Raw genomic sequence first — 14,243 nt, forward strand, 5'->3', positions numbered from 1 at the left:
GTAGCATTACACATGGCTTCTGATGTAATGCTTATACGTAGGTTCAGGTGAGTTTCCAGGAAAACGTTGGAGAATGTGAGATAAGCAACGGACCTGGTTTTGTTTCACTGAACAACCCCCCCCCCAATATACTTCTGAGGTGGATAAGTGGATTTAAATGCTTTTAATTAATGGAAAGCTCCTTCACTCCCCCCCCACCCCCCGGAGATGTCGACTCAAAGGCAAAGCTAAAGCTAGATTCACCATAAAACTCATATCATTCCAGGGACCTACAGTTGGGATGATTGCCATAAGAATTAATATTTAAAATACTATTTTCACAGTTTCCATGAACTTCAAACTTTTCCCAAATCCCCGCTGTACGATTTTTGTTTTGTTTTTTGGGGAAATGTATTGAGTACCTAGCTAGTTACGTTAAAATCTCCGGAGATCTAACTCAAAGGCTGTCGAGAGACATGTTATCTTGTCTGCCTCGTTGGCTTGGGCTTGTTGCCTTGGTTTCTTTTTGAACTAGGATAATAAGCATGGGCAGAACCGGTACAAAAATAGGAAACAGTCAAAAGTGCAAGGGATTGATGCCGACCACAGGGAGGCTGGCAACTAATTTGCTGTTTGCCTGATGTGGGTTCCAGGAGCATGTTCAGAACGAATAAAACAGCTCCTTTGACGTAAGTGAAACTGAGTGCCACAGTGTTCAGTGGAGTTAGGTTCTTGCTGGTAATCTGAATTTTATATTACAGAGGTCCAAAGTCCAAAATTCATTTTGATTATATGGGCCCTGCTGTCCACTGGATGATAATAAAGAGTGGCATCTAGAAGATAAAAAACATGCTACTGTTAAGTCTTAAGTATGAGGGAATGAGAACCGTTGCTTCAATGGATCGGCCATGCACAAACGACAGGCATCAAATCTTTAATTACAAACTGCAAAGGGAAAACGCATCCTGTAATTTACAGTCAGTAAAAAAAGGACAGTAGAAATACCAACGTGGTTATTTCGTGCATGAACTCTGGCTGGCAGTGAAATGGATGAGTATAGCAGACAGTGGACTTGGAAGTATTGCTAGGAACCAAGAGTTCAGGACCAGCCTCTCTGTAGTAGTAATTAGCTGTCTCTGGAGAAGCCCATAAATTAAGCCGTCTGACATTTCTATGAGAGGACATCATAGTAAGCAGAATTTACCCTCAGTGCATGTCTTCAAAGAGGTATGCAGGTGGTCTGATGCAATAAAGCACAACCTCTGTCTCTTGAGAACCGTATTACGTCTCTCAAGTAAGAGAGTGTCTTATATTTCAGAATATCACAGCTTCAAAAAAATAAAAAGAACCTTATTGGAATCCTTCAGCTCCACACATCACATTGCTTTAGGCTGAAATCCTATAACCACTTACTTGGGAGTAAGCTCCGTTCAATTTAGTGGTGCATATTCTGAGTAGGCTTGCACTGCCTTTTTTAATTTTATTTTTAACTGTTAATCTGGCAGCTGCGTTGGCTCCAGTCGTCTGCACTTTAATTTTTACATTCAGACATATTTATGCGAGACAGCACAGTGAAGCAAAAAGACTCTTGGGATTAGCCCCTTATAAAGCTGTAGGCACCTTTCATCCAAGATTTGGTATTCTGTTAAGCAGTAACAGAACATAATAAACAGTGCAAACTTGCATCGTTCTGTCATAGTCACATCATTGCTGCCAAGTTTTAAGACAGGCACAATGCAGAATTTCTGTTAGGTGACTTGTGTCTGACACATAGGTGGTAGCTATCCAATATAAGTCCTTTTTTCCTAGTGAGAGCTTTCATCACCCAGAAAAATAACCGCTTGGGCTTTTTAAACCATTGAATTGAGACCCAACTGGCTTGGGTTCCTGAGGCACATTTTCGTTTGTGACTCGCAGGCTAGTCCTTGAGATTTAGACTTCAGGGACATCTTGTAACGTTCCAGTAAAACTTCTTCCCCAAGCGATGTAACTGTAGCCCTGCTTTTCCTTATTATCAGTAACAGGAGGGTTGTTTCAAATGTTACCCATTTCTCTGCATAGAGGGATGGAGAAGTTCTCTGTAAATATGGAATTCAGTGCCCAGCACACATGGACCTTAGCAGAATATGACCCATACACATTATCGGGGGATAATTTGAGCTATAGTTTCATGAGAGGTGAGCCCAGGAATCAATTATAAAACCAAATAATATGTAAAGTGATAAAATGGCTATGTGCGGGTCCAGTTTGCTTCTGATTGCTCAGTGATTTCGAATATCCCAATAACTGAGATATTCTGGAAGAGCACTGTTAGTCACCCCCCATGTTTCAGAGGCCAGATTGGCCTCAACCAGAAGTGGGACATTTATTGCTGTGGAACAATCCTCACAGGCATAGGCAGGTGTTTAAAATGTCTCTTGAGTGGCCAGTCGTTTTAATGATCGTTTTGGCTTGCTTTTAAATGTTTTCATGTTGTTGTACACTGCTCTGGTGTTTTGCAAGGGGACGGGGTATATAAATACTTGTATAAACAAACGAGCATGCATCCTTTCCTTCATTGGTCAGTCAGCATTCCTAGAGTTTCTTACGAAAGGGTTTTGTTTTAAAATTACAAACGTTGCGAAACAAAACCACAAAATAGCACGACTTCTGATAAAGAATTGAAGCAATAAAACACACACACACAGCAGCTTCAAACCGTGCAGCTTGAAAAGTTGGCAGTGTATAAAAGCTTAGGAAGATATTTTTTAAAAAAGAAAAAGTTTTGCCCGGTACTGAAATGATAGTTAGGTGTCGAGGCAAGTTCCCTGGGGAGCACATTCCCCAAGCAGGATGTTATCGTCAGAAGGGCTTTCCCCTGGTTTGGTACCTACCTTGGGCAGCAATCCTAACCCTGGCTCCTGACCAGCAGGGCTACCCTGCTGAGTGTGCCCAATGGGGAAGAAGGTACCGAGGAACCAACACATTGCAGGTCACGTGACAGCAGTGGGTCCAGCTTGGGTCCAAAGCATCGTGCCCTGGAGCTCTGCACTGAGAGAGTCAGGCTAGCTTCCTTCTGCAGGACGAGGCTGGCAGTGACCAGCAGGGATGGGCAGAGGGACAGCTGTGCCCAGTGCAAACCACCCTTCCCTGGGACAAAGGATTTTTGAGGCTTCCACCTGCTGCATCCTCTGCTTGGATATATTCAGATCCAACGCTTCTAAGCTCCTTCCTTATTCAGAAGGCTTACTGTCAGTGGAGCAACGCCAGATACAACCTATGCAATTTGGGTCTTGCATTGGGAATATTTAAAATTGCTATCCATTGGTAAGGTGGACATTTACAGAATCATTTTATCCCACAAGGACTGAACATCTATTTTTTCCCCTGCCTTGGCGAGAGGCGCCATCTGGTGTTAATGCGATGAGCTAGGTTTAGGGAAATGTTTTATCTCCTGCTATCGCCACCTCTGTATACTTTAATGCATTGTGACCGAAATATTTGGTCACAGGCCTTGCCTAAAATGGATTGCGATAGTAGTGCCGCTCCCATTTTATTTATTTATTTTTAAATGCGCTTTTCACATTTTCTAAGATGAGGAGAAAGTTGAGAGTGGGAAGGAAGAGTAAGATGGACAGAAGTGTGGGGCTGATGTTACAGGTTAGAGTTACAATGCAGGAATATGCAGCTGCCCCATACGGAGATCGAACCTGCAACCTTGGCGTTATCAGTACCACAGTCTTAGCAACTGAGCTATCGGAGCAAATATTTTCTGCGTGCATCTGTGCAGTATAATGACAGCACAGGTCCCAGCTTGGAGTTATGCTATAAATTAAAAAGCCCTGAATGGTATATAACCTTTGCTTCTCCATGCTACAGTTCTGCAGTAAGGAATTGTGGGTGCACACCAAAACACAGGGCAGGATCGCGGCATCTGTCCTAGCGTTTACTTGCATCGAAACTGCACCTTTATTCCTGACTTCCATGGTGGCATTCAAATGTTTTATTTATTGGTCTTTGATCATTCCCCCCCCCCCTTTTTCCACTTGCAGGTCGAAAGCTGAGAGGAAAAGCCTTTTATTTTGTTAATGGGAAAGTGTTTTGTGAAGAAGACTTCCTGGTGAGTAAGCTACAGGCTCTTGCATGCTGTTGCTCATGGAGGGAATGCTAAATGAGATCGAGGAATGCAGGGTGGAGAACCCACTGGCAATGGGTCCGGTTATGTGTCCTACATGTTGCTAGAGTGATGGATTTTTAATAATAATAATAATAATAATAATAATAATAATATAGTTTATTATTGATACCCCGCCCATCTGGCTGGGTTTCCACAGCCACTCTGGGCGGCTCCCAACAGAATATTAAAAACACAACGAAACATCAAACATTAAAAAACTTCCCTAAACAGGGCTGCCTTCAGATATCTTCAGGTGTCTTCTAATTGTCAGATAGTTGTTTATTTCCTTGACATCTGATGAGTAAGGCATGAATTAACACCACTTATCTGTTGTGTCTGATTAAGCACCTTTGTGAAATCAGAGAGGATCTTAAATGAGGCAATCAGTGCTGATCACTTCCCCTCCCCCCAAAAAAAGAATTGCAGCATTGTGATTTGCATTTCCCCCTTACTTAGAATCATAGAATCATAGAGTTGGAAGAGACCACAAGGGCCATCCAGTCCAACCCCCTGCCAAGCAGGAAACAAGGAAATACTTGTCCTTACGGACTGAAATGCATGTGCAAGATTCAAGTGTAGACTCTAGATTTTTGTTCACACGGTACTCATGCGTACCTGTTAGCTGGGAAATGAATGAATGAATGAATGATTTGTACATCTAGGTGTATTGCAGATATTAATATTGCACAGTTTAAAGCGACTGGATGCATGAAAACTAACTCCTTTTTGGAAATGAAACATTGTCAAGGCCCATATGTTTAATTAAAACTTCACTTGCTGAACTTTCTCCAAATCAAAACCAAGACATCTAATGTTACATCCAGACAGTTCCGTAAGACATAATGCCAGTCCAAGGCATAGTCTCAGCATCTTATAAGTTACGAAATATTCCAAACAGGGGTCTGTCTCTCCTTTCAGCATCCATTTTGCCTGGAGCTGTTTTCCTGGAGAGCTTCATTTGCATCCTCACTATGGCTGAGTCTGAGAAGAAAGACTTCAGCAACCACCCTTTTGAGATAACAAACTTGACATTTGACCACTCTCATGTGTTCTGGGTCAGAGCTACCTAAGAGCAACAACACTTCTGAAGAAGTGTGCATGCACACGAAAGCTCATACCAAGAACAAACTTAGTTGGTCTCTAAGGTGCTACTGGAAGGAATTTTTTAATTTTTAATTTTGTTTTAACAACAACGACAGTTAATGATCAACCCATTAAGGAGCCCGGAGACCAACTGCTCTTAATTTAGCTTCAATGGAATCTTACAGTTAAACCCTTTCACCAAGTCCCATTTCAGTGCGAATTAAACCAGTTATACTTAACATAGCTTACTGTTTATTCATGTTACTTTTGCTACACATGATTGGGCTTTATCTATAAACTGAGTGGCAGTAATTGGACAGTCATATATTGGCTACATAATATATAATTATGAGATTATGTCTGAGATATAAAGCAGCCTCATAAGCATGCGCTTGTGCACAAGGGTTGTTTATACACCATGTTATTAAGCTGACAAGTGGTTTTGGAGCCAGCCCTAGTGTTCGCATATGTTATTTCAGCAACACTTAATCCAACCTACTGAGGCAAATGAGGGTCTGAGGGTCTTTGTTGCTAAAATGAGGTTAGAACTGGGGAATTTGCCGTTCGTTCTCATTGTCTCTTCATTGCGCTAGCACTTGGGAGTGTTTAGGGGGGAAAATGGAAGGAAGGAAGCTTTTAAAGAAAGTAATAAAAGCTGTTGGGGGGGCGTCATGTGCCCAGAGACATTATAGTGGCTATGCACCCTGGTCAGCTGGCCTTATTCCAGTTAAGACAGTAGGAAAAGGTTTCTCATGCTTTTACTCAAAGGGTTTCAGCATACCTTCTTTTCCCACTACAGTATTCAGGCTTCCAGCAGTCAGCTGACAGATGTTTCATTTGTGGCCATTTGATCATGGACATGGTAAGTGACCTTTGTGTACGGAACACACACCATGGAGGGAACATCCCAGTAATTTTAGAATGACGTCTCAAATGGAAAATATCAGAAGGAAATGTTGCTGCTATATGCCATCTACTTCTTATTGTATGAGGAATAAGGAAAATGAGGAAAGCAAACTAAACCCAGTTGTGTGCTTTTTGTCTTGTTTATAATCTTTGTGTGTGCATTTTTTAAAGGTATGCAGATGCTCACATCCTGTAAAGCAGGATACATGGGAGAGCGCTGATTTTGTTTTTCTGTAATCTCTTGTGATTGCACATGACTCTTAATGCTTCCTCTGTAGCCTCTCTAACAATGGCGAGGGCTTTTGGAATACAAAGGAGGGTGAAACCCTAGTCAAGGAATCAGACAGGTTTTAGTCAATCACTTAACTAAATGGTTCTGCATAAACTTGTATGTCAGGGAAAAAAAACAATCTAAACCCAGGTGCCGGGTGCAACTTCCAGCCTAACTTGAACCAGCGAACAGCTGGTTGCTGTAATGAAGAGCAGCCCTTTGGGGCATAAAAATAAATTTAAAAAATTAAATCTTACCTGACTTTTCTCGCAATAGTTGTTTGGAACTTCTATTCTCTTTTTCTGTGTCCTGATTGAATTTACTCTTGCTGCCTGCAGACTGGATGCTGTTTCGCTTGCTTCAAATTCCGTCAGAATTACGGCGACAGAAATTTGCTTTGTCATTTCTGCCTCTTGCCAGTAATTTCCTACCAAAATTGCTCAAATTAATTACAGGATTCCTGATGTTATGGCATGGTTACTGTGAAGCAGAGCACCATTAAAGGAACAATTTACAAGCATCCTTATGTTGTTGTAATCGTGATATATTCCTTACACTCCTTTGCAATTGCTTCTGTATTGCATTTTTTTTAAGAAAAACCCTGAATGCTCATTCAGAAGCATTTTCCTGTTTCTTATTGCAGATTTTGCAAGCTCTGGGGAAGTCGTACCATCCTGGCTGCTTTCGTTGTGTGATCTGCAATGAATGTCTGGATGGAGTGCCGTTCACGGTAGACAGTGAGAACAAAATCTACTGTGTCCGAGATTACCACAAGTAAGGGAGTGGGAATCGAAACAGACTTGGCTGTAAGCAATAGCTGCTGGAATCAGTGTGGTTTGCTTGCAAGTAAACATGTGTATTCACAGGAAGGCAGTAATGCTTGCTAATAATGAAGGTCCATTAAGTAATGTAAAAATTCTAGCAACCTGTATTCTCGTCATCTTCTGCCCTTAGGACAGAGATGAGCAGATTTCAGGCTTCTCAGATCTGCTAGAATCCCAAGATCCAGCAACCAGTCAGGTGCAAATGACACACAGTTAGAATTAAACAACAGGGCCTATTCGTTTTGAAAACCAAATCTGCTCATAGTCACACAACTGGCTAGTTTTCTTGATTTGCACAGCCTAATTTAGGTGCAAGAAGTAGTTTGCTGTTCTCAAAACAATTTGGAGTCGGGGAAACCCTTGCCCAATCTATTTCAGCAAATCGCTCAAGAGATTCCCAGTAGATTCCAACCTCCTCCTTGCCCCCTTCTCCTCTAGGAGTCCCTCTGCACCAACCCTTTCCCACGCTCCCATTTTCACTAGAACTGGGGAAATGCGATGTTGGGACCTCAGTGTGCTTGGGAGAATTTGCAAAAAGTGTTCCGTGCCCATTGAAACAATATTTTTAAATGATTCAAATCTGGATTCTCTTACATGTTTGTAACTTGCCCCTTTTATTTTTTTTTATAAAGGGTTTTGGCGCCAAAATGTGCAGCCTGTGGTCTTCCTATTCTGCCAAGTGAGGTAGGTGATTTATATTTTTTGCTTCTACCTTTTCTCATTAATGCTACAGCCCCCCAGTTATTTGAAGTAGTCTTATTCTAAGCTCTGTGTTGAAGCATGGCTAGACCACCTGCCCTTAGATCAGATCATCTGAAGAACTTCTACTTATGGCACTGCCCCCCTGCAGAATATCCTAGGGTGGTGACCTGGAAACTGGCATTTTTTTGCCCATGTCCCTCCTACATTGTGGAAGGCCCTCCCCTCTGCCATGTGACACAGCAACCATCTGTTGCTTACCTTTTTCTCTCGGCTTTCCTTGACCCATAGGATTGGACCCATTTTTATGGATATGAACCCCCCCTAAATCTGTTTTATTTGCTTTTTTACTGTTTTCATTAGTTTTAGGTTGCTTTTTTTAAGGGGTGTGTGTTGGGTTTTTATATTGCACAAAGTGTGTGCCACTAAAAAACAACAACAACCCTAAGTGCTTTAGAAATGCTTTTAGATAAACAAATCTCTGTGAGTGGAGTATTAGCAAGGCCCCCAGTTTTGTGAAAGATAGTTGTGAAGAGCTCCTAACTGGAGTCATAGATTTGGCAAAGGCTGCTGTGTGGCACTTGAAAAACTACAGATTCCTTGAGGCATGAGGTTTTATAGATGGATCTCTGTAGACAAGTCTTTAAGGTGCCATTCCTCTGGGAAGGGGACTTTGCCATAGTTAATGGTTTCCATTGCTTTTGATGGAATTTAGCCAAAATCCAAACTTCTACTGGTTTGGATCCTAAGGATACAATCCAACAAAAGTTTGTGGCACCTAACCCCCACTTAAATAAATGGAACTGCAGAGCTGAGTTACAATCCTGTAACCGCAATCCTAAGGAAACTTGCTAGAGGGTAAGGCACATTTTAACTCAGTGGTACTTGCTTCTGAGTAAACATGCTAAGGATCATCCAGAAAGCTGTGCTGATTTTAGTGAGACTTGGGTGCACCTAACACATCTTTGATTGCATCCAAAATCCTCATGCCCTTCCACCTCCAATTTGGAAAGAAAAATCTTCCTCAAAACCAGAATAAGTTATGTACAGCAATCAAATGTATGTTCAGAGCCTTATGTCACATAAAAAAAACTATTTTACATGGGTGTTCCTTTGCACAGAACTTTGAATGCATGACTCTCCTCCCCCTTTTTGCTATTTGCTGACCTAAAATATGTGAGCTATGCTTGGGATCGCTGTTCCAAGCAATAACACTTGAGAATGTTTAAATGCTGTGGGTTATCTCCTGTAAAATTTTGTCTTTGCTTAAATCAGTGTGATCAGGGATTTTTCTTTTTAGCGTGTAGACATTTGGTTTGTCTCACTTGGGGAGGCTGCCAGAGGTTTGCACAAACCTTTGTGTTTAGGCATTCGCTTCATCCTTCACTTTGCCCTAAGAAAGTTTCATGTGGCCCAGAGCAAATTCCATATTAGTTCATTTCAGCCCATCTCTCCTTTAAAAAAACCCAAAAAAACTTTTGTCTTTGTTTTGTGCTTTAATGTTCCCAGGGTTCCGATGAGACTATACGTGTTGTGTCAATGCACAAGGATTACCATGTGGAATGTTACTGCTGTGAGGTAGGCCAGCTGTCCATTATAGACACAATATAAAGTAAATACAAGCAGCAAATATATGTAGTTTTAAGACAGTTGTTTCTTAAGCACCAGAGGATATCCTGCACTGACCATTGTTTGATGGGAGTTGTAGTCCAACACTATCTGGAGAGGGACCAAATTGGACACCCTTGATCTGAAATAACTCGAAAGCAGTAGTTTGTCATTCATTTCCAGGTGGGACACCAGTAAATAAGGAGGTGATCCTTCTCACATGAATAGGATGTACGACGGGCAGTTCTTATGCATTTCCACAATGATTTATATATTTTTTTGCTTCGTATGGAGTTATTATGGATGTCAGGACCTTGATTCCACCCCCACCTCCCAAGAGGCTCTGTTGATTTTAGCTTGACTAGCTCAAGTTAAGGCATAAACAGAAATAACACTGCCAGTGTCATAAAAACAAGAGATTGTCTTCAGTAGCCAGTTTGACATGCCTTTCAATAAGCCACAGAAATTCTGTCTAACCCCAAGCCATGACAGTTGTTAAAATAACACCAAGATTAAAGATGTACCCCCTGGTATATCGCTCAATTTTACTCAGACTTAAGTTAGTCCATGAATTTCAGTGGGCCTAATCTAAATAGGACTAACTTGGGATACAACTCTCTGTAGTTTTTTCCATGTGTAAAGTCCAAAACTCGCATGTTCATAACCTCCCGAGAGGTTTTCCAGCCTAGGCTTCCTTGCTGAGTTTAGAATTACTGGTAAAAAACACATACATCTGTTTCAGCATAGGGCAGTTGTGCGGAATCTCACTTGGAGCGAACTGTTTTAAAACCTCATGCTGTTTTGTTTCATGGGGACAGAATCAAGTTTTCCTTAACTGACAGCTAGGAATTGACTATTAATCTATACTGACACTCTGGGCTGGGGCTGCTGATCAGAATATTGTACGTACATAAACCTCGGAAAGGCCTCGTTTTATGGCTGATGCATGTCCTGAATAGTCCTGTCCCTTTTGTTTCTTACGTAGGACTGCGGCATGGAACTCAACGACGAAGACGGACATCGGTGTTACCCCCTAGATGACCACCTGCTCTGCCATTCCTGCCACCTTAAACATATAGAGAAAGGCACAACAACTCATGCAGATGCCTACCTACATCATTTCTAGCCAGTTCTGCCAAACTTCCCAGAAGCCTGCCAAGGGAAGGGTTATCGCAGCTATTGTTTTTGAGGTGCGTATCTACCTCAGCTGGCGATTTGCAGTGAGAAGATGAAGGAAGAGGATCTCTTTTTTTTTCCTTCTTTCTTTTTGGCCTTGTGCATTGTGTGTGTGGCAATTGCACAAAACAAAGGATTTGTTTTCGTTTCGGACAAAAACTTACAGTATTAGCTGGAGTGATTTGTGGCTCCTTGTGTGCGTCCCCCCCCCCTTTTTTTTTTTTTTGCTGGGAGAAAGTGGTGAGATAGACTGTTTTCTTCTCGAGTCATTTGAGAGGAATCTTTAGCAAGTAAAATCACAACAAATAGCCTTTAAAGGACACAAGAAAGTGCCACAAATAAGTGACAATACACCTGCATGTCTCATCTTGTGGCTTCTTGTTCTGACAGTCCCTCTATATGCCAATCAGGGAAACACAATGTCCAGCCCGCCAGCAAGTCTACATACTGAGCAGACTCTTGTGATCTTTTTAATTTGTGGTGACTGAGACATAATCACCCGCCTTTCCTTACATTGGTGGAAGTTATCCTGTTGTCCTATCCTGTTGCGTGCGGGTTGGAGGGGCTGATCCGCCCTCACCATTCGTTTTAGAAACCCACCTCTACTTTCTACCTGTTCCCACAGCTCAGCCACCAGCAAGTGTTGTTGTGGAGTAGGGACAAAACATTGCCGCTTAACTTCACAACAGGGATGGTGGTGATATCATCTCCCGGGTTGCTGCTATTCGCTAATCCTTCGCATGTCAGATAAATAAGCTTTTCTGTGAGAAAAAACCCGCTGAACAAGGCAAGCCGAAGAAGAGGCAGATAACTTCAGCATGCAAAGTGAAGGGTAAAACTGCCACTCCTGTTTTGAAAAACCCCATAGCTCTGTTGTTGTGGCCAACTAAAATGTCACAAAATAGGGAGCCAAAAGTTCACTCTTCCATCAGGCTGGATAGTAAACAAGGTAGCAGGGGATGTGAAAAATGCTGGCTTGGTATTGAAGCAATAATGTCTGCATTGGTCAAATACTAGTTTTTGTTCTATCGCCTTAGAAGAGGTTGGCTGCGGAGGCTGTCACGAAGAGGGCCTGCACTTCAGAGTTTACTACGCCACTGGCATTGCTGTGAAATAAATAGTCACAGTGACTCAAGAGCACAAATTTAAGGTTAGCGCAGCTCGCTGCTCTTTAATAGCCTCACTTATTTTGAGCACTTGGAACAATTTGAGTCTGGGTAGAGCTTTAGGGTCTGTTCTACCGGCCACTGCCTGATTGGGCTGCCAAATAATCAGATTATTTTCAAGAGTAGGATCTTCTATACTGTTTAGGAATAACACCTGTTTTTGACTTAGAACTCCTGTGCCTTAAATCTTAACTTTTACAATTAAAGTATGTGTTTAATACATTTGACATGGGCTGTGGAATGTGTGTGTGTGTGTTTGTATACTTTAGTTACTAATTTTGGGGATAAACTGAAGCGGATGTTAATTTAACTAATGTTAATTTTAAAATGTTTGCCCCAGAAGCCCAAGGAGTTGATCACCCCAATGCAACCCAAGCTTACCGAGTGCCAATAAACTAATTCTGCATCAGCGCTTTGATGTGTGCTCAACTTTTGAAAGGCCGTTGTAAATATTTTTTTTTCCACTGTGAACTTATAATTGCTGTTATAGCTGATTTTCCTCCAAGCTCTACCCTCTTTTAATGAGGCTAGTAAGCCCTGGTGTTGTTTTAAATACTTGGGTTTTCTGGTTAAGCTGTAGCACCTGATTGAGCTCCATATGCAAACTTGTGGATCACAGATCTTGAATTCTCTCCCTTAGGTTGCACAGTCACTATTGTGTTAAAAATAATCAGAGTGATTTCCTATAGCGAAAGCAGTCAGGCATCATGACAGCAGGTGGGTCTGGTTTCCCTTATTACTTTCAACACACCAGCTGTTGTATCTGAGAAGGCAACAGTTCTGCCCAGATGGAGTTTGGATGCCAACGGTGTAGCAGGCCATGTCATGGAAAATGTTCACTACAGTTGTGATGGGACGCTCTTTATTTCCACCTTCAACTGCTTGCCATCTTACTCCTTTGGGCTGGGGATAGGCAAGCAGCAGTCTGTATGCTCAGCCTAGTGCCCATGAACTTAACTCTCTGGCTCCCATTCTCGATCCTCACATTGGAGTCCTATAGATCAGTGTTTTTCAACCTTTTTTTGGGCAAAGGCACACTTGTTTCATGAAAAAAATCACGAGGCACACCACCATTAGAAAATGTTAAAAAAATTAACTCTGTGCCTATATTGACTATATATAAAGTATATAGTCACACCCACGGCACACCAGGCAACATCTCGCGGCACACTAGTGTGCCGCGGAACAGTGGTTGAAAAACACTGCTATAGATACAGTTGTATGGTGTAGTTTAGCAAAGCAGAACCCACAAGGAAGGAAGGAGTCACTGTGATTTCAGGGGGAACACAAGCAGTTCATACTTTCATTTTCAGATATTTCATAAATCCATGCAACATGAGCTTCAGCTGTTTGGACACCGTGCTGCAGATGAGGTACACTTTGTATTTCAACTTTAAACATGATTTAAAAGGTATGTGCTTTATTTTCTTTCCTTCACATTTTAACTTAGATCCTAAATGCATATAAGCTACTGTTTGTTTTTATTTCAGTCCTTCAGCTAAAGTCCTCCATATTAGCTAAACATATTGGGTATTTTGCAGCACACATTAAAATGCTTAAAAGGGCTGCATGTGGAAACAGGGTAAGTTGGAGGTCATGCAGAGCATTAAAAATAACTAAGAGTCCATGAGTATTTTCACAACAGTTCTCTCCCCCCCACAATGGCTAAGAATTACGTAATACAATCCAATGATGTCTAGCAGAATATAGCTAGTCTGTAGCTGTTCATCTTCATTCTGCCTTTAATCACAATCCCAATACACATTTTGTCCGTTAATCAATCAGGATTCAGAGACAGAATTCAGTATTTAGAAAAGATGGAATTTTTATTATTGTTTGAGTACACTGTGTGGACTTAGAAACGCAACCTCTTTGCAAAGCAATGGAATACAGACATCCTTCCAAATCTCAAGCCTACAGAAATTTAGTTCTCTTCTAACAATGCTAGCTGCCCAAACTTTCTTCTTTGTTGCAACAAGTTCTTAATGGGAAGTGCATCAGAAGGACAAAAGCAGGAGTAACTTAAAAAAAATCTGCTAATGAACATTAAATTAATGCAAGACCTTTTTTATGTTTTCCACTCATTGGAGTGGATGACTTGGATTTTAGTTTTTGAACTCTGCTGACTCTTCATTCCTCTGCATTATTAAAAAGCAAACCAAAACTGCATGTTATTACAAGGACTGTGAGAATATTGAAACGAACTCAGACCCTCGAACATTCAAAGGTTAAAATGAACACTTGCTGTTTCCATACTGTACAGTATGTTCAATTGTCATACAATGAAAAACTGCAGCAGCAAGTTGTGTTTTAGCTTGGAATGACCAACTGTATTAACCCTAGTTGTCTACATGTCATCCTAATACTTAAATTCA

General features: G+C 41.4%; 1 protein-coding gene across 1 annotated transcript in view; it reads left to right on the forward strand.

Annotated features, from left to right (window-relative positions):
- LIMD1 (LIM domains containing 1) overlaps nt 1-12,306 on the forward strand; it is a 38,139-nt gene extending 25,833 nt beyond the window's left edge. Inside the window, exons 3-8 of the mRNA XM_033165338.1 lie at nt 4,011-4,078; nt 6,018-6,080; nt 7,039-7,169; nt 7,852-7,903; nt 9,428-9,496; nt 10,512-12,306. Of these exons, the coding sequence (XP_033021229.1) occupies nt 4,011-4,078; nt 6,018-6,080; nt 7,039-7,169; nt 7,852-7,903; nt 9,428-9,496; nt 10,512-10,652 (524 nt within the window). The 3' untranslated portion in view covers nt 10,653-12,306. The remainder of the gene's footprint in view (nt 1-4,010; nt 4,079-6,017; nt 6,081-7,038; nt 7,170-7,851; nt 7,904-9,427; nt 9,497-10,511) is intronic.
- Nucleotides 12,307-14,243: the final 1,937 nt, after the last annotated feature.

This window comes from Lacerta agilis, chromosome 12 (assembly GCF_009819535.1).
Source record: "Lacerta agilis isolate rLacAgi1 chromosome 12, rLacAgi1.pri, whole genome shotgun sequence".
In the NCBI taxonomy this organism is placed as follows: domain Eukaryota; kingdom Metazoa; phylum Chordata; class Lepidosauria; order Squamata; family Lacertidae; genus Lacerta; species Lacerta agilis.